Source organism: Sus scrofa, chromosome 1, assembly GCF_054392235.1.
Source record: "Sus scrofa isolate SSC_HxYL_T2T_F1_AM1 chromosome 1, Sscrofa_HxYL_maternal_Yorkshire_Landrace_v2.0, whole genome shotgun sequence".
Lineage (NCBI taxonomy): Eukaryota > Metazoa > Chordata > Mammalia > Artiodactyla > Suidae > Sus > Sus scrofa.
Genome location: NC_139383.1, coordinates 158,266,135 through 158,291,996, shown reverse-complemented (window position 1 = coordinate 158,291,996; position 25,862 = coordinate 158,266,135). Strand labels below are relative to the sequence as shown.

Here is a 25,862-nt window from a genome sequence, read left to right as displayed (position 1 = left end):
AGAGGAGTTCCCGTTGTGGCTCAGTGGTTAACAGATCCAACTAGGAACCATGAGGTTGCAGGTTCAATCCCTGGCCTTGCTCAGTGGGTTAAGGATCCGGCATTGCCATGAGCTGTGGTGTCGGTCATAGACATGGCTTGGATCCGGCGTTGCTGTGGCTGTGGTGTAGGTCATAGACATAGCTTGGATCCAGCGTTGCTGTGGCTGTGGTGTAGTCTGGCAGCTGCAGCTCAGATTTGACCCCTTAGCCTAGGAACCTCCATATGAGGAGGGAGTGGCCCTAGAAAAATCAAAAAGACAAAAATAAATAAATAAATAAATAAATAAAAGCAGCTCGGAGATGGGACCCCTGTGTGGTGGTCCTTCTGGGATGCCCCAGCCCCACCCGAGGCCATGCTCTGTCACCAGAGAGAGCAGTGACACAGGTCCTTTTCGGGAACCATCTCCACTAGATGAGGATTTTGAAAGTCATGAGAACAACAGGGCCATGAGTGCATAATGCACATTGATGACAGAACTGGGCAGAGGGGATAAGAAAAGTTCACAATACCTGAGTGAAAGCAGGTGCACAAAACCTTTTGTGCAGCTCAAGTTGGTTTTATGAGCAGTAAGTCCTAAAATGTTGAAGGTAAACATTTATACAGGAAAACAGCAGATGGAAACGATTTTCCTTAACTTAAGCAGATGGCTGGCTGTCAGTGAAGTTCTCAACTAAAATGTCTTTCCAGAAAACCATGTCATGGTGGCCCTGAATCTCGTATTCTTTCTACCCACTGTGTCCCTTAGGAAAATAAACCCATGGCCCACAGATCCAAGTAGGGCTATTTGAAAGCTTGTCTTCATTCATTTAACAAATGGATCAGGAGACCACAAAATACGCAAGGGCTTGCATCTCTGAGATACGACCTCTTTACATGATTAACAGAACCCTAAGTTTTGCAGCCTCTGCTTCTGCACTTTGTCGGCGGCCACAGCTACATCTACACATTTGGCAATGCTCTAAAGCTTAGATGGTTCCAGAAATGGTTACCCTGCACTGTCTCCATGGCAGGCAGATCTGCCTTCATTAGATCAAATGTCCTTAGTGTTCTCAGAAGGGCCACCTCCCGACCCCTGACCCTGGGTTAGGTGTTAGAGAAATGGAGGGAAATCCAGGCCAGGGGAGGATGTTTCTCCTCAGTGCTGAGGTGAAATGAAGGACTGTGCTCCCCACAATTGCTTTAACAGAAGCGTAGCCTGGAACCGAGGGGCTAAAGGAGTACATTTACGATAGAATTGGAGAAATGAAACCAACGACGCCTTCTAAGTAGTGGGATGCAAATTGATGTTAAAGAAAGAAAATAATGAAGCCAGATGTGTATTTCAGAAAGAACAAGGTGAGATATCATCGAGTTCCAGTTATGTAAGTGGACTCGGAGGCATTTCCTCAGCATAATTAGCCAGAAAGTGTCTGTGAGCCGCAGCAGGCGACAGGCATCGTGGGCACATCAAATGATGCTGGAAAGACTTCTGGCCCACTCCCTGCCCCCGGGAGCATTAGCAGACAGGAGTAGGGACAGCTCACTAATGACATCATGGTCTCCCAAGTTATTGCAAGTATATTTTGCTCACTTATTATTTTTATTTTTATTTTTTTTGTCTTTTTGCCTTTTCTAGGGTCGCTCCTGCGGCATATGGAGGTTCCCAGACTAGGGGTCTAATCGGAGCTGTAGCCACTAGCCTATGCCAGAGCCATAGCAACGCGGGATCTGAGCCGTGTCTGCGACCCACACCACAGATCATGGCAATGCCGGATCCTTAACCCACTGAGCAAGGCTGGGGATCGAACCCGCAACCTCATGGTTCCTAGTTGGATTTGTTAACCACTGAGCCATAATGGGAACTCCAAGAATATTTTGCTCACTTTTGATGAGGTTAAAGGGGTGTGTCAGGGTAGCAGTGACATTGTTCAAGGATGCTTTGCTTTCCGCCTCACCTAAGTTTTGCCTGTCACAGGACCCAGGCCATTTTCTAGACGTGCAAATGACTTTAATTTCAAGGCCCATGTTTTTCTCATCTTTGATTTTCCAGCAGCATCTAGCACGGTGGACTTGCATTTCACAGGAGGCTTAGGAATACAGCTTTCATTAAAGAACTTGTGAAAATTTGTCAGTTTATAGTTTGCACACTTTTTTGGTGTGTATTTATTACAATTCAGTAAGAAATATTTCTTAGTAAAAGATCCATGGAGAGTAATCCCTTCTTCATGTAAATGGCCTGTATTCATTCCCAGTGCAGGGACTGTGCACTGATTCAAGTGGTTTCCTTCAGGGAGTGAATGAATGAATGAAGGAATGCATTAGTGGAAAAAAATTTCTTTACAAGGAGGGTTTTTTTTTTTTGGGGGGGGGGTGCTGCACCTGCAGCATATAGAAGTTCCCAGGGGTCTAATCAGAGCTACAACTGCCAGCCTACGCCACAGCCACAGTAACACGGGATCTGAGCCGCGTCTGCAACCTACACCACGGCTCATGGCAGCACTGGATCCTTAATCCACTGAGCGAGGCCTGGGGTCAAATTCGTGTCCTAATGGATACTAGTGAGATTTGTTTCTGCTGTACCACAATGGGAACTCCAAAGATGTGACTTCTAAATTAAATGTTGAGTAGCTCCTCACTATTTTTTGAGCTTGATTTCCTTAGAAATGCTAAGAGTAAATATAATGATTACCTTAAATGTGAATAAAGAGAAATGAACAAAAAGTTAAACAATGTAAAAATTGGAAATTTTTAATCTGGAGAATGGACCAAAAATAACTGGTTTTAAGTATCTGCCCATTTAAAGTACATCGGCTTTTACATCCTCTGCTCTTTAACACAGATCTTACTTCTCAAATTAAGCTAAATATCTAAATAGCTGAGCCCTGTTATGTACGTCTCCCATGAAGCAGTCTATCTCAGGCCATTTTCAGAAACTGAACTAAAATTCACTTAAAAAAACAGAACAAAACAAAACAGGAGTTTATTATGTTATGTGATTGGTTGGTCTTCAGACATGGCTGGATCCAGCAGCTGTTGAACTGCGGTCAGGGCTCCTCTCTAGGCTGTTATCTGTGGTCTCAAGGGGTGCACTTCCCAAGGCAAGAAAGGCAGTTCTCACCTGTGTAGATCTCTCTGCCTGGCTTGCCAGAGGGGCACAGCCTCTGGCATCTTATGACCCACCAAGCATGGACAGGTGCTCTTTCTGGTGCTGGATGAGGATGTGGGAGGGATCAGTCAGGATTGCTACAGAATGTGAAGGTGATGCTGCTTACCCCTGTGAGGGATGCTGGGCAGATCAAACATGTCACAACAGGGGTTTTCTACACAATGCCCTCACAGGGCATTTTCTCTAGAAGACAGCAACCACCTTACAGTTGCCAGGACAGCCACACCCCAAATATGTACCAACAGTGTCAGATTAAGAATTCCACACATGGAATGGAATTGGTCCTGCTGAGAGCCTTGGGTGGCAGGACCTGGGGCTCACTCGGGGGCAGAGGACTGGTGTCACAGCCACTGTCATCTCATGTCATCTGACCCTGCAGCCCAGAGAGGCCACTGTAGTGGAAGAGCAGGTGGGGCTGTGCTCCTCTCTGGTCCTGGGGTGGGGAGGGGAGCAGGGGCCCTAGGTCAGCTTGCACCCTCCCTGTGAAGATGACGGGAGTGAGCAGACAGCTGTCCTGAGGAGGCCCCAGTGTGAGCAGAAAGGGAATTCAGGGTACACAGAGTGGGACAGAGCCCGGGACTTCAGCAGGAGCTGCAGGGGACTGTGGCCACCTCTCAGCAGAATATAAAACTAGCACGTTTCAGATATCTGAGTAATTATTATTTCTAAGGATAGAGAAGTCATTAGAAACATGAGTGATGAGAAATAAACAATTTATAAAACTAGTTCTGGTGAATTAAAAAAATATATCTATGAGAACTCAAGGGAGAAGATGAAGAGAGGATTGTGGAGCCTAAGGAAAACTGACAAATTGGCCAAGAAAGGAACTGAACTGACAAGAAAGCGATGAAGAGACACCAAGGCAGAGAGTGACGAGGCATTGGCCCTGTCTCTCTGAAACCCAGGACGAGGATGCCAACCTTGAGAAAGTCAATACTTAAAGAGATACTGGCTGAGGATTTCCCAAAATTAGTGAAAAAATTAATCCCCAGCCTCAAAATCTCAATAAACCCCAAGAAGGACAGAAAATGAAAAGCATCAAAAACACTGATGATAAAGAGAGGATACTAAAAATGGAGAAAACAGTCAAGTGAGCTACAAAGCAATGGCAATAACATGGCAGCTGACTTCTCAAGTGCAGAAATACAAGCCAGAGGAAGGTCAAATAACTTCTTTGCTGTGCTGAGAGCCAAGAGCTGTCCCTCTGGCCGACCAACAGTCCATGACAAGCACCAGCTAACCACAGCTTTAGGAATAAATGAGCAATTTTTATCACTGGCCCTTACTAAAGGAAAATTTGAAATCTGTTCTTTTTTCATTTTTTAAAGTTTTATTGAAGTGTAGTTGATTTACAATGTTGTGATAATTTCTGCTGTACAGCAAAGTGATTCAGCTATACATGCACACACATCCATTCATTTTCAGATTCTTTCCCCATACTGAGTATCACAGTATATCAGGTAGAGTTCCCTGTGCTATACAACAGGTTGCCCTTGGCCAATCATTCCACATACCTCAGTGCGCATGTGCCTATCCAAACCCCCAGGCCATCCCTTCCCCGACCTTTCCCCTTTGGTAATAATAATTTTTTAAAAGTCTGTGAGCCTCTTTCTGTTTGCAAATAAGTTCATTTGTGTCCTTTTCTTAGATTCCACATTTAAGCAATATCATGATGTTTGTACTTCACTGTCTGACTCACTTCACTTAGTATGATAATCTCTAGGTCCATCTATGTTTCTGCAAAAGGCATTATTTCATTCTTTTTTATGGCTAATATTCCATTGTATCTATGTACCACATCTTCTTTACCCATTTCTCTATCAATGGACATTTAGGTTGTTTCCATGTCCTATTGTAAATAGTGCTGCATTGAACATAGGGATGCATGTGTCTTTTTGAATTATAGTTTTGTCTGGTGAGCTGCCCAGGAGTCAAATTGCTGGATCATATTATAGCTCTATCCTTAGTTTTCTGAGGACACTCCATAATGTTTTCCATAGTGGTTGTACCAATTTACATTCTCACCAACAGTTTAGTAGAGTTGAAATATATTCTTCAAGAAGAAGGAACACAATCTCCCCCAAAGGCCTAAGAAAGCACAAAGAAGGGTGGACATGTCAATCAGCAAGCACTTGGTTGCATAAGGTGGACACTGATGTGTAACCCAACAATGATAATGGCTAATAAGGGGGAAATTCAAGGACTGAAACACTGCACAACAAAGCAGGACTGAGAATGGAAAGGTGGGAAGAGAAAGGGTGACTGATCTGTACTTCCTCCTGTTTATAATGTTTGGTCATGATAGCAAATGATTTTACCTTCTATCAATTATGAAGGTTTTAGTAACTTCTAAGCCCATGTTCCAGCCCTGATCTCTCCCATTGACTCAAGACCAACCCATGCCATGTCTAATAAACATTTAAAGTTTAACAGATTTCCCCCATCTCTAAATCCATTCCTTTTACTCTTTGTCTTGATTCAGCAGATGTCATTTCCCCCATCCAGGCTGTCTGGATGTCCAGCTAAGACTCTAGGACCATCCTTTCTTGGCTCCTTCTCTCCCATCTTAAAACCACCCACCCACACATCTTGCTGGCTCAACCTTTCAAATATCCTGAATCTGAAATTTCCTGATGCTCTTGGTGCCTCCTGTTGTCTATATTTATGCAAACTTCCTTGCTGATCTTCCTTCTCTTTCTCTGTTCTTCTGCAGTCTGTTCTGGAAAGCAGAGCAATGATCCTAACATGCAGGTAGAAGTGCCCTGGTGGTTTTCCGTCTGAGTCAGAATAAACCCCAAGGCTCTTTCCTTGATCTCCAAGGTCTGGGAGCATCCCTACCACTTTCTCCATGTGATCTTTTCTGACATCATGACTTATAAAATGCCCAGATATTTCTATTTACACACTAGGAATGCAGGTGTGATTGTCCTTCAAACATGCCACGTGTACTTGTCCCTCAAGCATGTCCCTGCCTGATGCTTTTTCACTCACTAGGATGGTCTACCCTCAATGTACAGAAGGCGACCTGAATGTCTGTGTGCCCCCTCACTCATATGTTGAAATCCTGTCCCCCATGTGAAGGTCTTAGGAGGTGAGGAATTTGGCAGGTGATTAGGTTTTAGGGTGGAGCCCCAGGAATGAGATTAGTGCCTTTATGAAAGAGACCATTTAGAGCGTCCTCAAACCTTCTCCGTCTAGGACCACAGCAAGAAGGCAGCCATCTAAGAACCAGAAATCAGGCACCAGATTTGCAGGTGCCTGGACCCTGAACTTCCAGCTTCCAGAACTGTGAAAAATAAATTTCCATTGCTTATAAGCCACCTGGTCTATAGAATTTTGTTGTAGCATTCTGAACAGACTAAGACAAATGGCATTCTTCTTTACCTCCTTCAGGTTCCTGCTGAAATGTCAGACCTATTTCCTGAATACTACATAATTGCACCCTATGATCATCCCACTCTTTCTCCTGGCTTCTTCTTCATAGGATTTGCCATATGGTGTATTATAGCTTTATTTAAGTTAATATCTTCTCTCTATAATAAAAGATCAAATAGATCCATGAGGGAAGGGACTTGGCTTTGTTGGTTGCTCTATCTTTAGAACCTAAAACAATTCTGGGCACATAGCAGAAGCTAAAGGGTAACTAGTAAAAGAATAAAAATAGACTACATTCCTTCCCCTTCCAAAAAGAGGGAGTAGTGATTGCATCTTTAGACTCAATCCTGAAGAAGTCAAAAAAAGAGAGGGAAAAGAAACAAATAGTATAAAATAAAGCATTAAAAATAAGTCCACATTGACTAATAATAACTTATTACAACAATAAATGTAAACAGATTAAATTCACCAGTTAAAAAATTAGAGATTATCAAGTTGTATTTTAAAGTAATTCAGTTATGTTCTGTTTCTAAGAAATACCTGGAAATCACAGAACACAGGAAGATTGCAGAAGGTAGAGCAGGCCAGTAAGAAAAAAAGAAGGTTGGTATATACACAGTTATAACAGGCAGATTACATCTTAAGGGAACTATAATACCAACCACACAATATTAAAATAAGGCAAAACCCCATAGTATATTATTTAAGAACATATGCATGTGCTGTAATTGTATAAGTAAATGACTGACAGATGACTCATATAGGTTACCTGGACCTGGGGATGGGGGAGGAGGTGGAGGTGGAGGTTGTGATTGGGGAAGTTTATAAACATGGTTTCAATTCTTTTACTCTTTTATTATTCTATGCTGTGTGCTGGGTATATAAGTATTTGATATAGTTTCATCATATCTGTTTTTAACTATGTTGAAAATAGATCATAATAAGAAAACTCTTCTCCAAATCTAATGACAAACAACTTTTGATTCAACAGGCTATCCAACAGGCTATCCTCTGAATGCATAGGTCAGAGAGCCTCTTGGGAAGGAAAGTGACACTGAGGGGCAAGACAACTGAATGAGGTTTCCAGGCATCCTCTTAGGAAAGGCAAGGGCATTCTTGCTTTAGTAGGGTACTTGGATAAGAAAGTTACTTAAACTCAGTTTCATCCTCTGGGAATTATGTGTGGATATAGCAAGGGAATTGTGAGTATTAAATGAAACAATGATGCAGGTAAAGTACTTGGTACATAGTAGGTGTTCAATAAATTGCATCAAAATCTTTCTGGAAATGAAGTGGAATAATAAAACTAGCAAGATAGAGGGCTTATATAGCTCTTACTTTCCAAACTTCGCGGCGCAAAGTCTGCCTTGCCTCACTTCCCTTACAACACCTGCTGGAGGGAACGCTGTACCCTGTTCATCTCTGCATTTTGTGCATTGTGTCTGGTGCCTAATAGACAGCATCTGGAGAAGGTTGGAAGCATACTGAGGTTCTTGAAAGTGAAAATGAACAAATCATATAAACACAGAAAATGAATGAATCAAGTTCAGCTCTCTAGTTGGGAACTAGAGAGATTATATACAAGGATAATATTTATAATCTAGACTTAAAACAGCTCTTTTTGTTGTTGTTGGCCGGTCCACATTTCTCAACAGCGGTATTAAAAGCATCCTTTTCACCTTACAAATGTTACAAGTCTTCTGTTTATGTCACTCAGATGGATAACACAAGTCAAAACTGATGATCTCAAGTTGAGCGATGTAAACACAACTCCTTCCCCTTACGTCTCATCCACGTTCATCCAGAAGACTCAAAACAGTCCGCTTGTTTTTCTTTCCTGTTTATTTCCTCCCTAGCAGTGGGCAGGGTGGGAGTGGGGATTAGGGATTTTACAAAACTCCAGAGAGCACCAGGGCCAATCACCAATTTCCTGGGCTTTATTCCTGGAGGGCGGGGGGAGCACTCTCCCCGACCGCCGCCCCAGGAGGGAGAGAGATGGACGTGTTGACGGGTGGGAGGCCTGCGTGCCACTGGCCTCCCCGCCCAGCGCACACTGAGCGCGCCGGGCTTCCCTGGCCCGGGGCAGGGGCCGGTGCCGGTGCGGTGCGGTGCCGCACCAAGAGCCTGCTGCCTTCTCAGGACGCTGGCAGGTCGGCACCGAGCGGAGGCGAGCGCGCGCAGCTGATCTCAGCGAGGAGGTGGGCGGCGACCCATCCCTTTAGGATCCGTCCAGTCTCTGAGCGCGCCTCATTTTCCGGTGGGACGGGAAGGCCCCCGCAAGCGGCGCGTATTTCAGCCCGGCGGAGCCCTCACTAAGTCCCAATTGCAACTGGAGAGCCCCCGCCCCCCACCCCCCAGCACGACCTGCCAATCACCGCGAGTGCGCAGACTGCGCTGGCCCGGTTGGCCAAAAACTGCGAGGGTAGAGAGGCGCCGGCAGGTTGGGAGGCGCTGGGAGCCCTCTCCAGCGACCGCACGGTGGGTGCGTCGCTGCGCGCGGGGCTGTGCCCCTAAGCGCCGAGGAAAGGCAGCGGCTCAGAGCAACAGGTGCAGCCCGAAGCCACTCCCGGGACGAGAGAAACGACCTGCAGGGGTTCGGAGCTGGTAAGGCGCAGAGAGGGTTCTCTACCCCGAGGGCTGCACGGGCAGGTCCCTCCTCCTCGGCTCTGTTGCCACTCAACGGGCGGTGGTGCTTGGGTAGGGGGATTCCCGCCTCTTGGGACAGCTGCCCGGGTCGAGAAGGTCCAGATTCTGCCCGCGTCCCCTCTCCGGCGGCTCCGTACAAAAAGACGGTGCCCCTAGGCACAGGCTCCCGGGCGCGTGCCCGTCAGGGACACTCAGGCTCGGAAACTCGCGCTCTGCGTGCCAGGGCTGGGATCTCGCGACCCCCCGGCTCCCTCCTTCCCCGGCCCGCACCTCTCCCTGCGCGCCCCGGGCGACCCCGTGGGCCATGGAGCTGGCGGCCGGGAACCTCAGCGAGGGGAACGAGAGCTGGCCCGAACCCCCGACCTTGGAGCCCAGGCCGCTTTTTGGCATCGGCGTCGAGAACTTCATCACGCTGGTGGTTTTCGGCCTGATCTTCGCACTCGGCGTGCTGGGCAACAGCCTGGTGATCACCGTGCTGGCGCGCAGCAAGCCGGGGAAGCCGCGCAGTACCACCAACCTGTTCATCCTCAACCTGAGCATCGCCGACCTGGCCTACCTGCTCTTCTGCATCCCCTTCCAGGCTACGGTGTACGCTCTGCCTACCTGGGTTCTGGGAGCCTTCATCTGCAAGTTCATCCACTACTTCTTCACAGTGTCCATGCTGGTCAGTATCTTCACCTTGGTGGCGATGTCGGTGGACCGCTATGTGGCCATCGTGCACTCTCGGCGCTCCTCCTCCCTGCGGGTGTCCCGCAACGCGCTGCTGGGCGTGGGCTTTATCTGGGCATTGTCCATCGCCATGGCCTCCCCGGTGGCCTACCACCAGCGCCTCTTCCACCGTGGCGTCGGCAACCAGACCTTCTGCTGGGAGCAGTGGCCCAACCAGCACCACAAGAAGGCCTACGTGGTGTGTACCTTCGTCTTCGGCTACCTGCTGCCGCTCCTGCTCATTTGCTTCTGCTACGCCAAGGTGGGGTGAGGGGCGCGGGGCGGGCGGGCGGCAGGCCCGAGGTCGCTCCTGGGTCTCTGCGCCCCTTCCTGGGCCCCTCCCCTCTGTCCCCATTCCGTCGAATTTTCCGCAGGGATTGCTCGGAGAACTCTCATTTGCTCTGGCATCAGCTGGAGCTCTAGGGTTTGAGATGCTGCGCCAGAAAGTTACCTGGAGTTCAGGTGACGCCAGGGAAAGTTTGCAGGTCACTTCCCAGGCATCCTTCCTGCCCCCGCAGCAGTTAGCTCTAAGCTAGTCACCTTCTCAGCAGGTGAAACTCGCAGTTTTAGCGGCTCAGCCTGCGAGATGATCACCTCTCCTGGTCTCAGGGTCACCAGGCTCCGTCACCCAGAGGGCAAGTCAGCGGGGAGGTGGGAGAGGGTCCGCGCCCTTCTTCAGCCCTCCCCCGGGGCCTGAGGGGGGACACCCTTCCCCCGGGGACACAGGGTGAGGCCGGCGAATAGGCTCTGTGAAACCGACACTCCTGGCGACAGAGCTTTGAATTTTATGTTACACACAGATCAGGCGTTATAAATCCAACTGGTTAAACAGTATTTCTTCAAGGAGTCTTGAGCAGAGTCTGCAGAGAGCTTTGGATGGGTGGGTTTGCAGCTAGCTGCAGTGTTTCCATCCCTTTAGAAAGGGGCAAACAGGGTTAAGAGATTCAGGTAGCAGCTCTAAAATCCTAGAGAAACACTTTTCACACACCTCTAGTCCAGCTACCCCTGGCACCCGCTAATTGGGAAGCTTGCTATTACCCTCCTGGTTCACAATGCTTCCCCCAGCTCAGCACAGTCACATTGTCTTTCATTAATAACCCTAGGCTTTGACGCTTTTATACTCATCAGAAAGTCTTAAGCTTTTACACAATTTGTTTATGTTAGAGTGAAATTCTATGCTGAATAATCATGTGTGTGATTCATGCGGTGAAGCCCACTGTCCTTGATGTACCCTCGCCCGGTACCATCACCTTTAGAACCTGCTTCTGCAGCCAAATTCAGAAATTTCCACCATTTTATCTTCATCTCTCTGCCTCTCATTCTATTTTGGATACTGCTGTGACTATAGGGCTCTGAAGAATCAGGTCATTCATTTTTTTTTTCTTTTTTCTTTTAATTTTCCCACTGTACAGCAAGGGGGTCAGGTTATCCTTACATGTATACATTACAATTACAGTTTTTCCCCCACCCTTTCTTCTGTTGCAACATGAGTATCTAGACATAGTTCTCAATTTCTTATATTCATTCATAGAATGCCCCCTGCCCTCCCCCCAGAAATGCTGAAGATAAGCCTCCTGGTTTTATTCCCCCCCCCCCCCCCATATGCAGAGTTGTGTCTGTTTCAAAAGGTCATATTGCTGGATATGAGCTGAAAGAATGTCCTGCTTCAAAGGGCTCTGTATAAAGAGATGCAGTAGAGACTAGGTGATTGGGGAAGAACTGCAGCTCAGCTCTTTGGCAAATGACCTGTTTATGCATTTGGTCTTCTGCAAATGCACATCAAAGGTTGGTCTGCACAGCACAGTGATCTGAATGTGTGCACTGTCTCATTTAATCTGCAGGCAACCCAGTGGGTTGGAGCTGGGGTGCTTGTTTTATTGATAAGGAAAGAGGGGTTTGGAGGTGTGACCCAGATTATGAAGCTGGTCAATGGTGCAGGAAGGATTTTAGTGCAGGGATTCTCAGTCTGCTGAGGGATGGAAAGTTGCTGAGAGCCAGGAGGCCAAGAATGTTGTTGGGACTAGAGAGGTTCTTAAAATATTTGGTTCTTCATTCATAATTACATGTATTAGACTTGAAGCATATTCTTCCCTCATTTTCTGAAAGTCTTTCAGGCACATAATTTAGGTCTTAAGGAAAACCACAAGGTAAACTCCTAGGAATTAACTAGGCTACATTTCTGTCATTTGAGAAGTTATAAAAGTCATATACAGGCAAAATTTTAAAAAAATTCAATAAATACATGATCATTGGGATATTCTTTACATGGAAATAGTTTGCTTTTAGGCACAACTTGGAAATTTCTTTTGGATTCAAGGTAATATTTGCAAATTCACGCCAGAGCTTGAATAGGTGGGGCTTAATGACTTGGCGGTTGCTTTTCTTTGGTTCTGCGGTCAAGTGAACACTATCCATTAAGGATTTTGCTGCTTAAATATTACATTTAGGACCCATTGTTTCCCCAACGTCCAGATCTGATGGCCACCATGAAAAACTGCAAAGATCAAAAGCATCTAACATTTCAATGTTTTTCTTTCTTTCTTTCTTTGACTTAACAAAGGAATTCCATTCCAGAGTTGACTTCTGCACTTCCTAGTGTTGATTGGGATGGTTCTTTGCACGTAACACCCCTGGGGAACATGGGGCGTGGGCTGGAGAATGACTCTGGTGCTCCTTCTGCTGCCGTGGAGCTGTTCTTGTCCACGCTTTTCCTCCGGGGGAATGCTGGTCCTGGACGCTCCCTGGTCTCACATGAGGATGTCCTCTTGACCTGCCCGCCGACCAAGTTCCTCTATGTCCCCAGAGACATCTGAAGCCCAGGATGACCTTGGCATGGGTTTGAGTATAGGCCTTCCTAACACACTCCTAAATGCACAGAATCAGAGCATTGCCACTGTGCCAGCATCTTCCTCTTCCAGGGAAACCTACTCATAACTCATTGTGATCCCTGCTTTTTTCTCTTTTGATGAGCAGGTCTTCATTATGCACCTTGGTCATCAGTGTGGATCACAGTGCAGGCTCTTTAGGGGAAACGGAGCAAAGAGGAACATACTTGAGTGTTCTCTCCATTGACCACTCAGCAACTTTCCTTAGGCATTTTGCAGTTCCCGGGGTATGATCCCCTGAGCTTGCTGAAGGAATGAGTAGCCCCTAGGCAGCGTGGAGAAGCAGACAACATTCCACTTTTCTGTACAGAGGCCTCTCCAGGCCTCCCTCTCAGATTTTGTTTTGCAACCTCTCCTCTTGTCCCTGGCTTTCAGTGACCAGTGTTCTCCTGTGGTCTTCTGGGAAGGCTGCCCTCCCCATCCCCAGGAACCTTGCCAGGCCCCTCCTCTCCAGGCAGGGCTCTGCCATCCCTCTGCTTCCCCTTGAAAGACTTCCTCATTTGATCCTGCAAAAGCCTCTCTTCCGTCTTTGCCTGTCTTTCTCTTTTAATGGCCCAGTTCCTGTTGGCAGAGCAGTAAACCCACCGCTGGTCAATGCATTGAGCGTGATCGTAAGTGTTCCTGTAGCAGCTGAGAGGCTTGCCTTGCACAGGATGCTGAGCCGCTCTGAGCAATGAGAAGTGGTTCAGTCAGGCTGGGAATTTAGAGCTAGAAATTCACAGCCCAGTGAGGGCTGCTTGGCTTGCAGGGGGCTCAGGGCGTGGTGAGTAAATCCCGTGGCTTCTCAGGGGGTGATTGGTGACCCCAGAGGGGCTGCATCCAGTTGGGTGGAGCAGGCTTTCACCATGAGCCCAACTCATTTAATTATGTCCAGGCTGCAGTGTTAGAGGGGCGGGAAAGTGGCTGGAACACTGCTTCCAGTTTTTTTGGAGAGAAGCACTGAGCCATCCATAGACAGTCTTAAGCTCTTAGTCATCCAGAGCTAATTTTCCTTAGATTTTCCACTTAGATAGAACATAATGAACTCAGATCAGAAATGGTATATGTACAACTGTCTTGGCCCTGTTGTATAGCTTATGTTGTATGTTCTTATGTACAACCAAAATGTCTCACATCATTTCTTCTGAGCTTTACATTGGCCAGAGAAGACACAACTGGTTTCTCTAAGGAAGGAAGACAGTGTCTCCCAGGTAGCCCCCTTGATGGGTGTGTTAATTATAGAACTTCACTGAATGGTCCATTGAGCATCATGGATGCTGGATTCCCCACGTGTGAATCATCTAAAAGCATAGCACAGTGGTAGGATTAGAAGAAAGGATGAAAGGGGGCCTAAGAGACTCAGATTCGCTCTAAGGAGTCTTGCAATGGTGCAGTATGCAGAGGGAAAACAGAGGGAGTGCTAGCCCCATGGAAGAACTATTTTGTCTTTCTACGATCACTTGCTCCCTTTCCCCATCAGATGATACATGAGAGGGAGGTCTCATGTATCATCTCCCCATTTCCAGAATTTGACATACAGCAGAGACCTGGGGATTGTTAAAATGCAGAATCTGGGGGAGTCCCAGGTGGAAAGTAGGCCAACAAGGATGCATGTGTGGATAGTGGTGTGGCTCTTTCTGGGCAAAAACTCAGGCTGCTGGCACCAGAATTCTCTGCAAACAGATGCTGCAGCCACACATGGCACCTGGGCACCACACCTGGGCGCCTCTCAGTATGAGAGAAACAGATGTCCTTGGAATTCATAGTAATCATTATTCTGCCACCTTCTGTGAGTTCCAGTTTGAATGATTTTATAAACAATGGTGTCCCCGTTTCCGAATGCCAAGAGTCATCAGTGCAAAATGGACGATGCATTTGTGGGTCTGAGGCAAACCGATTTCACTAGTCTGTGTTTTTCAGGTCCTTAACCATCTGCATAAAAAGTTGAAGAACATGTCAAAGAAATCAGAGGCATCGAAGAAAAAGGTAAAATTCCTGGGCTGGTGTGATACGTGCCACTGCTAGAGTGTAGTTTATGTCTGTTCTTAGCTGTCCTCACATCCACTCCATCCTGTGAAATTTCAGTTCCTCAGCACAGAGTTGAAGCGAGCCTATCATTAGGCAGAGGGTTGAAGTGGAAAGTCATCTTAGAGGGTGTTTTGGGTGACTTGCTGCAGGACACAGTGGGTGGAGGTCTCTGGAAGGAGAAAACGTGTATTTTGGGGACCCTTAGCCTCTATAGAAGGTGGTTCTAGGTCGACTGGAACATAGTATAGAGTAGCTGGATCCCTACTTTGCATGAAACTATAGTCATTTTATTGTGTATTTGCCAGCTCTGATGTGATGGCAGAAGGCCCTGCCTTAATGGTCTTTCCAGAGTGTTTTTCTAATCTCTCCTTGAAGCCTCAGAAGCAGATGTACTGTTCTCTTCTCTTCCTCTCAGATCTGTGCTGATGCTGGTCCAAGAGGAGAGAATTAAAGATGGGACGGACCTCAGGTGAACTCGGCCCATTTTTAATTGCCTTTCTCGGCCCATGCATCCTGATTTCAGCAAGCTTCTCCTGATTCATCTTATAGTACTTCACGTCCTGTGATTTGTTACAGTTTACATTTTCAGGAAAAACTATTTTACACATCAGGGCTAACTTATCATATGATCATATCTGTATCAATTCTGATTTTATAAAGTAGAATGAGATTATTAGACAATGCAGTTAGGGAGGAGGAGCTTATAACCAGACAGATCTACCCACTCATATTACTCAAACATCTTAAAATACCTTGTTTTTCCCCTCTCCATGTTTATTATGATCAATGACACCTAATTTGCAGAAATTACAGTTTAGTCATATTTATTTCAAAAAAATTCTACGTATGTGAAGCACCGTTCTTCCCGACTTCCCTTGTTTATAAACAATAATGTGGCTTAGAACACAGCTGTTCCCAGAGTCCGTGAAAAGAAATGGCAGACAGTTGGTTAAAAAGCACAGAAGTGAGCTTGTATTTGAGGAGGTTCTGGTCCTTGGGGAGGGAAGGGGTTTGCTGGACTTCCACAAAGGTGACACCCCTGGAACGTGATTCATGCTCGATTGATGTCACAGATTTTCTGCTTCCAGAAAGGAAGGACACAAAAGATCTCTTTAGCATTGGCTGGCTCTTATTCACATGTTATGGCTAGTTTTAGTCTCTGTATTTGAAAAGTGTTGGAGAAATTCCCAGAGACGAAAAAGTGATTAAAAGAATAAAAATAAATCTTGTAAGATATGATTAGAAAAGCTTCTGTTTTACAGTACAAAGATGTAAAGATGAGTGACTAACAGTGACACTGGCTTTATATGTGTGTGGGTATGTGTGTGTAAGTACGTATCCATGTGTGGGCATATGCTGTACACGTGTGTGCAAGTGTAATTCTTGCCATGGGAGGAGGTCTTGGCATAGGGAGAAGGGAAGGTTTTCTCTTCCATTCCCACAGCCTCTGACCTTTAAGAACCATGGAACAGATGTTGGATCTCTTTGGATAAATTTAATTGCCTCCTTGTTTGCATAGAACAAATAAAGTGTGGTGCTGGTGGTGGCATGTATGTGTGCGCGTGTGCGTGTGTGTGTGTGCGTGCACCTGCATCTAGGGAAGGGCTAGCAGAGGTTCAGGGGTGGGGTAGGAAGAGGGGATAAGGAGCGAGAGAAGGAAGGTCCAGGAGAGGGGGGATGGAGGAGGAGGGTGGAGGATCCAGGACAGAGGGCGGAGGTTGGACCGGCTCATGGCAGTGCTTCCCCAGGTCCTGGCTCAGACAGGTGCTCCTGGTGCATGTGTGCATTCAGTTGCTGGTAGACAATGGGTGGTATGATACAGTTTTGAAAGTCTGCTCATTTCAGCTGCACCTGTTCCCCCCATCCCGCCCCTGGCCCCAGCAGCTGAGCCTTAGGGCTCCTTTGGGGGCTGGATCCATCCACACAGGGATGCCCGTAGTGCTAAGGCTGTCACGCTCATGGGGCAGAGAGTTAGGCCTTTGATCACAAACATGCTGCAAGTTTGGAGGCAAATATAGAAGACTATGAAAGAGTAATCACAGCCCAGAGCCCTCTGCTTGATTAATACCAGGCTCTGCCAGATACAGAGAAATAGCTTTGGCACAAGGCAGATCAGATACTAAAACCAGATTCAGAAGACTCTGCAGGGGGACAGCCACCCTGTTAGGTGACTGCTCCTAATGGGAAAGTAGATGTGAGGCCCTTGGTACCCTCTCCACCACCAGCCTCTTCTAACAGCTGCTCTTTCCTCCCCTCTGGCTTGAAGTGAGTCAGCCAGCTTTTGGGCTGTCATTTATACAATTTACAAAATGTTTTCCATCACTCTCATCTTTTACTCACTTTTTTCTTCCCTGCCAAGTTCCATTAGATGTATTATGAGTAAAATGCTTTGAAGGAAAAAACCCAAGAAAACAGATGTCTCGGATGGCTTGAAAAAGAACATCTCACGGGAAGAGGAGAGATTAATATCTTCTGGATACTTTCAGCATAAGGAACAGAAAGAAGGCAGAATAATTAAGGACCCAACCTCAAGTATAAGAATTAGCATAGAGACCTAGCACATAACCTTAAATGATAATTCTGCTCTATCAGAAGGTGAGACTGTGATAATGTACTTTCCACGGACAAGGGAGGAAGGTCATAAATGCCCTGGGTATAACTCTATCTGTGATAGAGCCTGATGAGCCTATAAGAGATGAAAATAGCCTCCTTTGCCACAGAGGGGCTTCTCTTCCTGCCTTTTGACGTTTCAAGGGGGGAGAGAAGAAGCAGCTTTTGCCAGCCTTTCTGAGGACAAGGCAAGGGTCAGCCTAGGTGCTGTCAGTATTGACAAGACACCTTGGCTTTGCATTGAGTGGCTGAGATAATTTGCTTTGGTTGTGACTTTCTTGGTAATTCTTTACTGGTTCTTCAAACACTGATTGAGATATTTAGGTTTTTTGGTTTTGTTTTGTTTTTTGTTTTTGTCTTTTTAGGGCTGCACCCAAAGCACATGGAGGTTCCCAGGCTAGGGGTCGAAATGGAGCTGTAGCCACTGGCCTACGCCACAGTCACAGCAACACCAGATCTGAGCCACATCTGCGACCTATATCACAGCTTACAGCAATGCTGGATCCTTAACCCATGGAGCAAAGCCAGGGATCGAGCCTGCGTCCTCATGCATACTAGTCAGCTTTGTTTCTGCTGAGCCACAGTGGGAACTCCCCTGATTTAGAAAGGCAGATACCCTGGCATCACCTGTGGAAGCGGAACCCCAGGGAATGAGGCCTGGATATCTGAATTTTCATAAAACTCTGCTCTGCATGATGATGGGTGTGCTGATCTGCTGGAAACCTGTGTTTGGGGTTGTTAGTGCAAGTGTGGCATTTTGACCAGTTCTTGACCTTGAGCTAACAAATTCCAGGCACGTATTTTCTGAGTTGGGTGTTGGAAGCAGTAGTGAATGAAGAGTGGTGTTTTGTGGTGTGGACTTCTTTCCTGCATCCCCTCCCACATCTTCTCACCCCCCTGGCCCTGGAGGCACCTGTAACAAGCATCTGTTGCAAGGGGGATGGAGAAAGAAGCTGTGCCCAGGGGTGTGCTCACCTAACGTGTTGCTGTGGCTGGAGTGGGGGTCAGTGAGGGCTGCAGGGCCCCAGCTCCTGTACCAGCTAAGAGAACATCAGCTGTGATAGGCTGAGGTGCACATGAAACAGGCAGAAAAAAATAGTAAATCCTCACATATTCTTAGCTGGGAGTCCAAATATTCTATTACACAGACACTGTGTTAAACTTGGGGATCGGCCTTTGATAAGTGATACAGTTTATATAAGTTCCTATTGAGTATTCTTTCCTCATTTTTATATTGTAAATGGTAATCCAGTCACATTTCAGAGCTACAGGTAGACCAAGAAAAAGAACCTCATTCAAAAGACCAGTGAACATGATAAAATAAAAAGTAAATTTTGAATGAACCTGGGTAAATGCACAGTCACAAACACTCTGTAGAAAATATACCATACTGACCTACAATGATACAAAGAAATGGCTCTTATCAATAGGCTACTAGGGGAGTTCCCATCATGGCTCGGTGGAAACGAATCTGACTAGTATCCATGAGGATGCAGGTTTGATCCCTGGCCTTGCTCAGCAAGTTAAGGATCTGGTGTTGCCATGAGCTGTGGTGTGGGTCACAGATGCAGCTCAGATCTGGCATCGCTGGGCTGTGGTGTAGGCCAGTGGCTACAGCTCCGATTCGATCCCTAGGCTGAGAACGTTCATATGCTTTGGGTGCAGCCCTAAAAAGACCAAAACAAAACAAAACAAAACAAACAAATAAACAAAAAACCAGGCTGCTGGGGTATATTTCTGCCCTAAGCCTTGCACTTGTAAAAATTTTTACTTGTAAAAGTTTTTACTTCCTAAAAGGAGCAATGAAGTGGAATATCCAAAGGGTATTCATTTTGTGAAGTAGAGAGACGTTCTTCTGGTCTTAGAACAGCTGATGTTTCCTGTTCTATTTGGAGGTATAATTAGGTCTAGATTGTTTTTATTAAATCATCTGGGGATGCCTCCTCTGCAGTAATGGATAATGGGTGGATGGCGGACAATCCCTTAATGTACAGGAGAAGATTGCTTGTTTGAGTGTTGCGTGCTAGGCGGCTTCCCTCTGTAAACCTAGTCTCAGGTTTGTCCCTGAGCTTGTGAAGGTTTAAGTGGACCAGTGGAGTCCTTGTGTTGGGTCATCCTCTTTACAGGCCAGGAAGCTGGGCCCAGGGAGGCGACCTCATTCTTCAAAGGTCCTACCACCGGTTTATGGCTCATGTCAGTCCTAGGCTTTTGCATGATCCATGGCGCCTTCTGATGGTGAGCTGAACTCCCATCTCTGGTTCTGCCCTCCATGTCTGCCCTGACCTTGACCTTGACCTAAGTCTGAGCATCTCTCCTGCCTCTGCCTGGGTTCCTGCTTCCAGCCTGTCCCTTTGACAGCTGGTCCCCAAGTCAGTCAGCTGCCTCTTGGCCTGCAGGAAGAGCTGGGGTCTTAACTCCTTCTGTGCAGGGCACAGGATTCTAATTTTTGGGAAATAATGGGAAAGCGCCTTATCACATGGGGCAGTCCTGCAGAACATGGGGACTGTGCTTTCCCAGGTGGGGGTACCTAGTTGTGCAGTCACTTGGCTCTGTCTTATTCTCCATCCCTGTGAGGTTGTAGGAGGAATAAGTCTCCCTCCTTCTCTTTCTCATCCTCTCAACCTCTTTCCTGCCTCCACATGTCCCAGTCAGGATCACCTCTCTGGAGGGAGCCCCCAGGGAGCACTTACAGTCACCGTAGGGTGGTGACTGGGAGCAGGGGCAATGATCCCATACTCTCTGGCTCTGGGATGTGTGTGACGACCAAGGCTTTAGATAGTCACGTGTCCACTCTGCATGTCCAAGATCACGACCTGGGCTCAAGCTGCAGCACCAATCTCAGGCAGGTGGCTCCAAGGCATCTCTCTTGTCCTCAGTGTTCCCTTCCCCTTCAAGGAGTAAATGCCCTGGAAGAGAATGGGGCGCTGGCACAGGACAGGGAGCCAGGCAGCCCTGAATGATTCCGCTCCAGGCCTGAGCCCACGGAGCTGCCCAAAGGCTCTGCTCTCCAGGCAGAGGGGGTGGGTGCGGCTGGAGGCTGCTGGGCAGATCTTGTGAGAAGTTCTTTCCCTGGGACAGAGCTGTTCAGAGATGGGTGGAAGATTCCATAGGCTCTGGCTCTAACTTTGTACCTGCCATGGGACACGAGGCACTGACTTAAGCACGCTAAGCCTTGGTTTCCTTATCTACATCCCGGATCAAGATAGGGTCTGCCTGGGGTGGTGGCGGCACCCAGCCAGCAGTCAGCCAGGGTGCCCGGTACCACCTACTGGGCCCTGGATCTGCCACCAGGGAGTCAAACCTAGCCTGCAGCCTTCTAAGGAAGAAAGCAGCTGACACACTTTCTATTTTTTTTTTTTAGGTTAAAAAAATGTTCATTGTCCACAGTCTTTTGTTCGAATCCATAGAGATGGTGTTTTCAGTTCATCACATGGTTAGCTTTTCAACATGTGCTTAACTAGTGGCAAAGAAACAGGAAAAGGTGTCCTAAGACTTAATCCCAGTCCTTTAGGTCTATAGCCCATAGAAGCTGTATGGGCGTTTGCTCAGAGCAGGTGCAGAGGGAAACGGGGTCCAGGGCACCCAGGTGCAGGGAGGAGGGAAGTGGGCTCCCACGTGCGAGGGGGAAAGTCTCCTCTCCTGCTGAGGTCCTTGCTCAGGGGAGAGCTTTTTCCATCCTCTGCTCAGCAGAAATCTCAACGGACAGGCAAGAACCCCGCCTCTGATTTCCAGGTGTTTCAGAATTAGGAGCAGCAGAGAAGGGCTTAAGTTGCAAGTGAAGAGTTGGTGGGATGGGCCCAGCGACTGTTGGAAACGGCTCTCTGGCTGCACTCACGCACCCCTGTGTTGCAGTGTCTAACTTTGTCGGTGTTCAATCTGGAGAAGTTAACATCTATCCTGGTCTGTTGAGGCAACTGTTGGGAGCAGGGCTCGTGCTCTCAGCTGAGATGCCCTGGGAAACAGCTCCACTGTGCACCTCGTGTCGGAGCTTGCTGGGTTTTAAAGTTACAGTGTTCAGTCTCTGCCTTCCTGTTCCCAGGACCCTAAAGCAGGCTTCCTGTTACCCACATGCATCTCACATACAGGACAGAATTATTCCTATGGAGTAGGAATAAGATCAGTCCTGAGGAAGTTTTGTATAAAACCCACTATATGAATTGAAGGTTGACACTGAAAGCAGGTTTAATCCTCACTCTACTCTGTGAAAATTGACGTAAACTTATCTCATAGGGTGCTGTAAAGTGCTGGGTTCCTCTTCTGTTATAATCCAGGTCTCTCCTTCCTTTTTCCTGTTCTTCTAGACGGCACAGACGGTTCTGGTGGTGGTCGTGGTTTTTGGGGTTTCCTGGCTGCCACACCACGTAATCCACCTTTGGGCTGAGTTTGGGGTCTTCCCACTGACCCCCGCCTCCTTCCTCTTCAGGATCACGGCGCACTGCCTGGCGTACAGTAACTCCTCTGTGAATCCCATCATTTACGCGTTCCTCTCGGAAAATTTCAGGAAAGCTTATAAACAAGTATTCAAGTGCCACATTGGCAAGGAATCCCCTCTTCATGACACTAAAGAAAATAAAAGTCGACTAGACACCCCACCATCAACCAATTGTACTCATGTGTGAAAAAAGACAGACTTTTCTTAATGTGGTATTTCCATACGTGGATGAGACACACACAAAAATGCATTGAGGTATTAGGCAAGGCAACAACTTAATAGCCACTCAGATTATATTAAGTAAATTCCACTTGTGTTTAAAAAGTACTTTGATTTATATGGAAATCGCTAGGTCTAGTGGAGATTATTTCTAAATTTTATTTTATTTCTAATTTCTATTCCCCACACAAAAGAGAATGATGTATTTTTATACCCCTTAAGAAGTGAAAGTTCAGGAGAATTCCAGAGATATATTCAATTCATCATAGGAATAAGGACCTATAAAGACGGTCAGGAATATATGTGACCTACATTTTGAAGCAAATTTATTTAGAAAATACGTTTATGCTTCAGTTCTTCTATTTTTAGATGAAGGGTAATGTTATAAAGTATGTGTTTTCAGATATGATTATGGACCCATGAAAGTTTTCCCTAAACTTTATTTTTGTGGCCACTTACATAGAGACACATCTAATCAATGGAAATAAATTTATTTTCACTGGTCACATTTGCTCCCAGTTGTAAATAGTGTACAGGGCTTCTGAGATGTGCCGTGTCCATCTGTGATCACGAGGTCTATTAAGTTTATCTCAGGAGGTCCACAGATGTTGCAGCTGTGATCCTGGGGTGTTAGCCATCGAGATGTCAAATAAAAACTCTCCTATGAACTTGGTTTTTGTACAGCTGAGTGAAAAAATATCTGGGAAAAGCAACATCTGCAACTATTCTAAAGTGGAAGCTGGGAATGAGTTTCTGAGAATGAAACTGGGCATTAAAATTATATAAATATATGTACTTGGCCAAGGTAATTTGCTATGCTTTGAAATAATTCTGCCCAAAAGAGAGAACTTTAAAAATGTCAGTGAAGATGATGTGTAGAAAATAATTCCCATGAATTCAGAATTCAGTAAGTCACGTGAAGAAAGTGTACTAAATGTTTGGTTCAGACATGGTTTGAAGAAAACAAGTCTTGTGAATGGAGATACCGAGGGATATGTTATCTCGGACAAACATATTTTTTTCATTAAATTGGTAAAAATGTCTAATGCTTTTACCCCAAATATAGTTCCATCTGGAAATGTTAATTTGGTGTTCAAATCATCATGACTTGAGTTTCAAGGGTAGTTTTGTGACAATTTTATATTTATTCAAGTTTACAACTAGAAAAGGGTATGAAAAGACGAAATAATTCCATATTAAAAATAGTTTTCAGACTGCAAGACTCTGATACATTTTAGGATGATACAAAAGCACACCATTTTTAAAAAAAAAAAACTTTTGTGTAATATGCATCTGTGTCCAATCGGTGGTTCATGTGAAACATTTAATTTTAGATCAAAAAACCCAACTTGATGGAAGCCGTTGCATGTTTACTTCTCTCGTTCATGAATTTATTTTCACTAATTGTATTCCTCCAGCAAACAGCGTTTACATCTGCCACGGTATAAACACTTCTCTGGACAGGAGAAGAGCAAATGGTCAGAGAGGATGGGACCTCATCAGCTTTTCCGTTTGATGCCCAGGGAAAAAGTTCTGTATATGTGTGTGTATTTTAAAGAACAGCATATGTCCTTTGCATGGAAAATTGTTTGCACTTTATTCAGATACAGCTGGATATAGCAGCAGAAACGCTTTATCCCATTGGTGATACCTCATGTGCTTTTCGAAACTTGAGCTGCCACTGGCAATGCAAGACAGCCTCTGTGTGTGTGAACTTGCACAACTGCAGGAAGCTGTGCCTCCTGGTTGCCTCTGGGATTGCATGGGGGAAGGCAGTGATTTCCTGCACCAGAGCTGTTCTCGTGTTTCCCCCTTCTGATTCCTATGCACACGAATGGAGTATTAAAGCAAATACAGTGGTGAATATTGCTATTTTCTCAGAAGTCTTTGCCCATTAAATCTTGGTTCCTCCCAGATGTTTCTGGTGGGGGCGAGACGCTGGAGGCACAGCCCTGCAGTGATGGACTTGCCGAATCCAGGTGTGCCGAGTGTAAATTCAGATCGCTTCGTTTTATAGTTAGAGAGGATATTCTTTCTGCTCAGTGTCATTTTAATCTGTTCCTTGTGTTCAGAGCTTTGATTGCCAGCCCCTGTCACAGACTTTGCTGGGGGTTGGTCTCCAAAGATGTAGAAGCCTAGTAGGTGGTGATGCTTCCTGGGTGAGGAGTTCCAGGACTTCAATGCCACAAGGATTTCATTACCAGCCAGGGGTTGAGGAGGCTATGAACTTGCCGGCCATCTGCTTCCTGGGCTCTGCATTCCTCCTGTGTCATTAACGGGACCAGTTCAGAAAGAAGCACCTTCTCTTTCTTCACTGAATAACTGAGGCCTCCCACCCCAACACCAGTCACCAGATTCGAGGAGAGACATCCGGTGCGCGTTTGAAGCCAGGCTGCTGGAAAGCCTTGTTTTTTAGTGAACTTCAAAGAAAACTGATGATTTCTCCTTAGGTTTGGCTGCCTCGGTGCCCCAAGGCAGCTGTTATTTTTCTGGGCCGTTTGCTTTCACACAAGGAGGCAGCTCTGGAATATTTAAGTAGTGGGTGTGCTGGTTGTTTCAATTTCATAAGTAAGCACTTTGGTTTCCTGCACGCTGTGCAGGAGACTTTCTTGTCCTGTGTTCCCAGGGGTCTCTCTGCTGTATTGGTCACAATTGTGCTCAGTGGTAAGGGGCTGAGGCCATTTTCTGAGTATCTTAGGGAAATATTTGTGCTGTGGATGAATTGCTTCACTGCACACAGTGACTCAAACCATCGTTCTCCCTCCTCCAGTGCCCCCAACCCTGTGCCTCTGTTGTCACCTTCTTCTACCAAAGTTTCCTCACTCTGACAGATACGGCAGTGAAATTCCTCTTTCCCCGCAGGGATATGGGGTCCAGTGGAGAGGAGGTGTCTGAATTGCATGAGTTGCACAGTGACTATCAGCATTTTAGACCACCTAATCTAACTGCATACGGAATTTTGAAATAAATATGTCATCAGATAAACAAGTCATTGACAACTGCTTGACAAGTAACTTAATATGCAACATTTTTTTCAGGGCTACACTTGCACTATATAGAAGTTCCCAGGCTAGGGGTCTTCAAATCAGAGCTGCAGGTGACAGCCTACAGCACAGCCACAGCAATGCCAGATCTGAGCCGAGTTTGCAACCTACACCACAGCTTGTGGCAACATTGGATCCTTAACCCACTGATACATGCCCCATGGTGGGCAGAAATGCAGATACTCTGGGAACTGGTGCTGGCGGAGAATTAGCTGAGCCTGATATGAGCGTGTATTTCAGGCTGCATCAGTGTCTGAGCTGGTGGAGAGCAGACCTCTGGGCCCCACAAAGACAATGGAGGCAAATGTGGAGGGAACAGTTTGGGTCTGTGGGGTGAGGTGCCCCTGTGACCCACAGCTGATGTAGCAAATGAAGCCCGGGGCTTGGTCATGACTGGAAGTAAGTATCAGACTCTAGGAAAACATGCATAGAATCCTTTCTTCTGCATGGGATAGAATAATGGGAAGGCCTTCAGAATGTCGTGGGCTGTGCCAGATCCCTAAAGGTTCACTGGATTTCCAAGAAATCACAGAGCATCATCTGTGTTGGCCACAGAGCCTGCTCCTTGGAGCCTGGGACATCCATAGGTGTCCTGCAAGACCATTGGCTGAGGAGGAGGAGTTGGGGAAAGGGGCTGAAGGGGGAGTGGGCTCCACGTTTCTCCTCTCCAGTTCCGCCAGAGTTTTGCTTTAGTTTGCCTTCAGATTGCAATGTAATGTATCATTGAAGATTAAAGGTCTATGTCATCCA

General features: G+C 46.4%; 1 protein-coding gene and 1 long non-coding RNA gene across 5 annotated transcripts in view; one reads left to right on the top strand and one right to left on the bottom strand.

Annotated features, from left to right (window-relative positions):
- Positions 1-9,915, bottom strand: part of LOC146406815 (uncharacterized) — a 16,873-nt gene extending 6,958 nt beyond the window's left edge. Inside the window, exon 1 of the long non-coding RNA XR_014840749.1 lies at positions 9,811-9,915. This is a non-coding gene — a long non-coding RNA (uncharacterized LOC146406815). The remainder of the gene's footprint in view (positions 1-9,810) is intronic.
- Positions 8,991-25,862, top strand: GALR1 (galanin receptor 1). Of its 4 annotated transcripts, XM_085017564.1 has the most exons (4): positions 8,991-9,165; positions 9,788-10,177; positions 14,700-14,765; positions 21,719-25,862. In XM_085017564.1, the coding sequence occupies exons 2-4, from the start codon at positions 9,866-9,868 to the stop codon at positions 22,034-22,036; spliced, it is 696 nt and encodes a 231-aa protein (XP_084873690.1). In that variant the 5' UTR covers positions 8,991-9,165; positions 9,788-9,865; the 3' UTR covers positions 22,037-25,862. The 4 variants fall into 4 exon arrangements, with proteins under 4 accessions (XP_084873690.1, XP_003480474.1, XP_084873675.1 ...); XM_003480426.5 differs by lacking the exon at positions 8,991-9,165 and having other exon boundaries at positions 9,263-10,177; XM_085017549.1 differs by lacking the exon at positions 8,991-9,165 and having other exon boundaries at positions 9,362-9,871.

Excerpts from the sequence above, each read along its gene's own strand:
- GALR1 (XM_003480426.5), top strand. The coding sequence starts at position 9,512 with ATGGAGCTGGCGGCCGGGAACCTCAGCGAGGGGAACGAGAGCTGGCCC. Across the intron at positions 10,178-14,699 it reads TTTGCTTCTGCTACGCCAAG|GTCCTTAACCATCTGCATAA; the intron begins GTGGGGTGAGGG and ends TGTGTTTTTCAG. Across the intron at positions 14,766-21,718 it reads CAGAGGCATCGAAGAAAAAG|ACGGCACAGACGGTTCTGGT; the intron begins GTAAAATTCCTG and ends CTGTTCTTCTAG.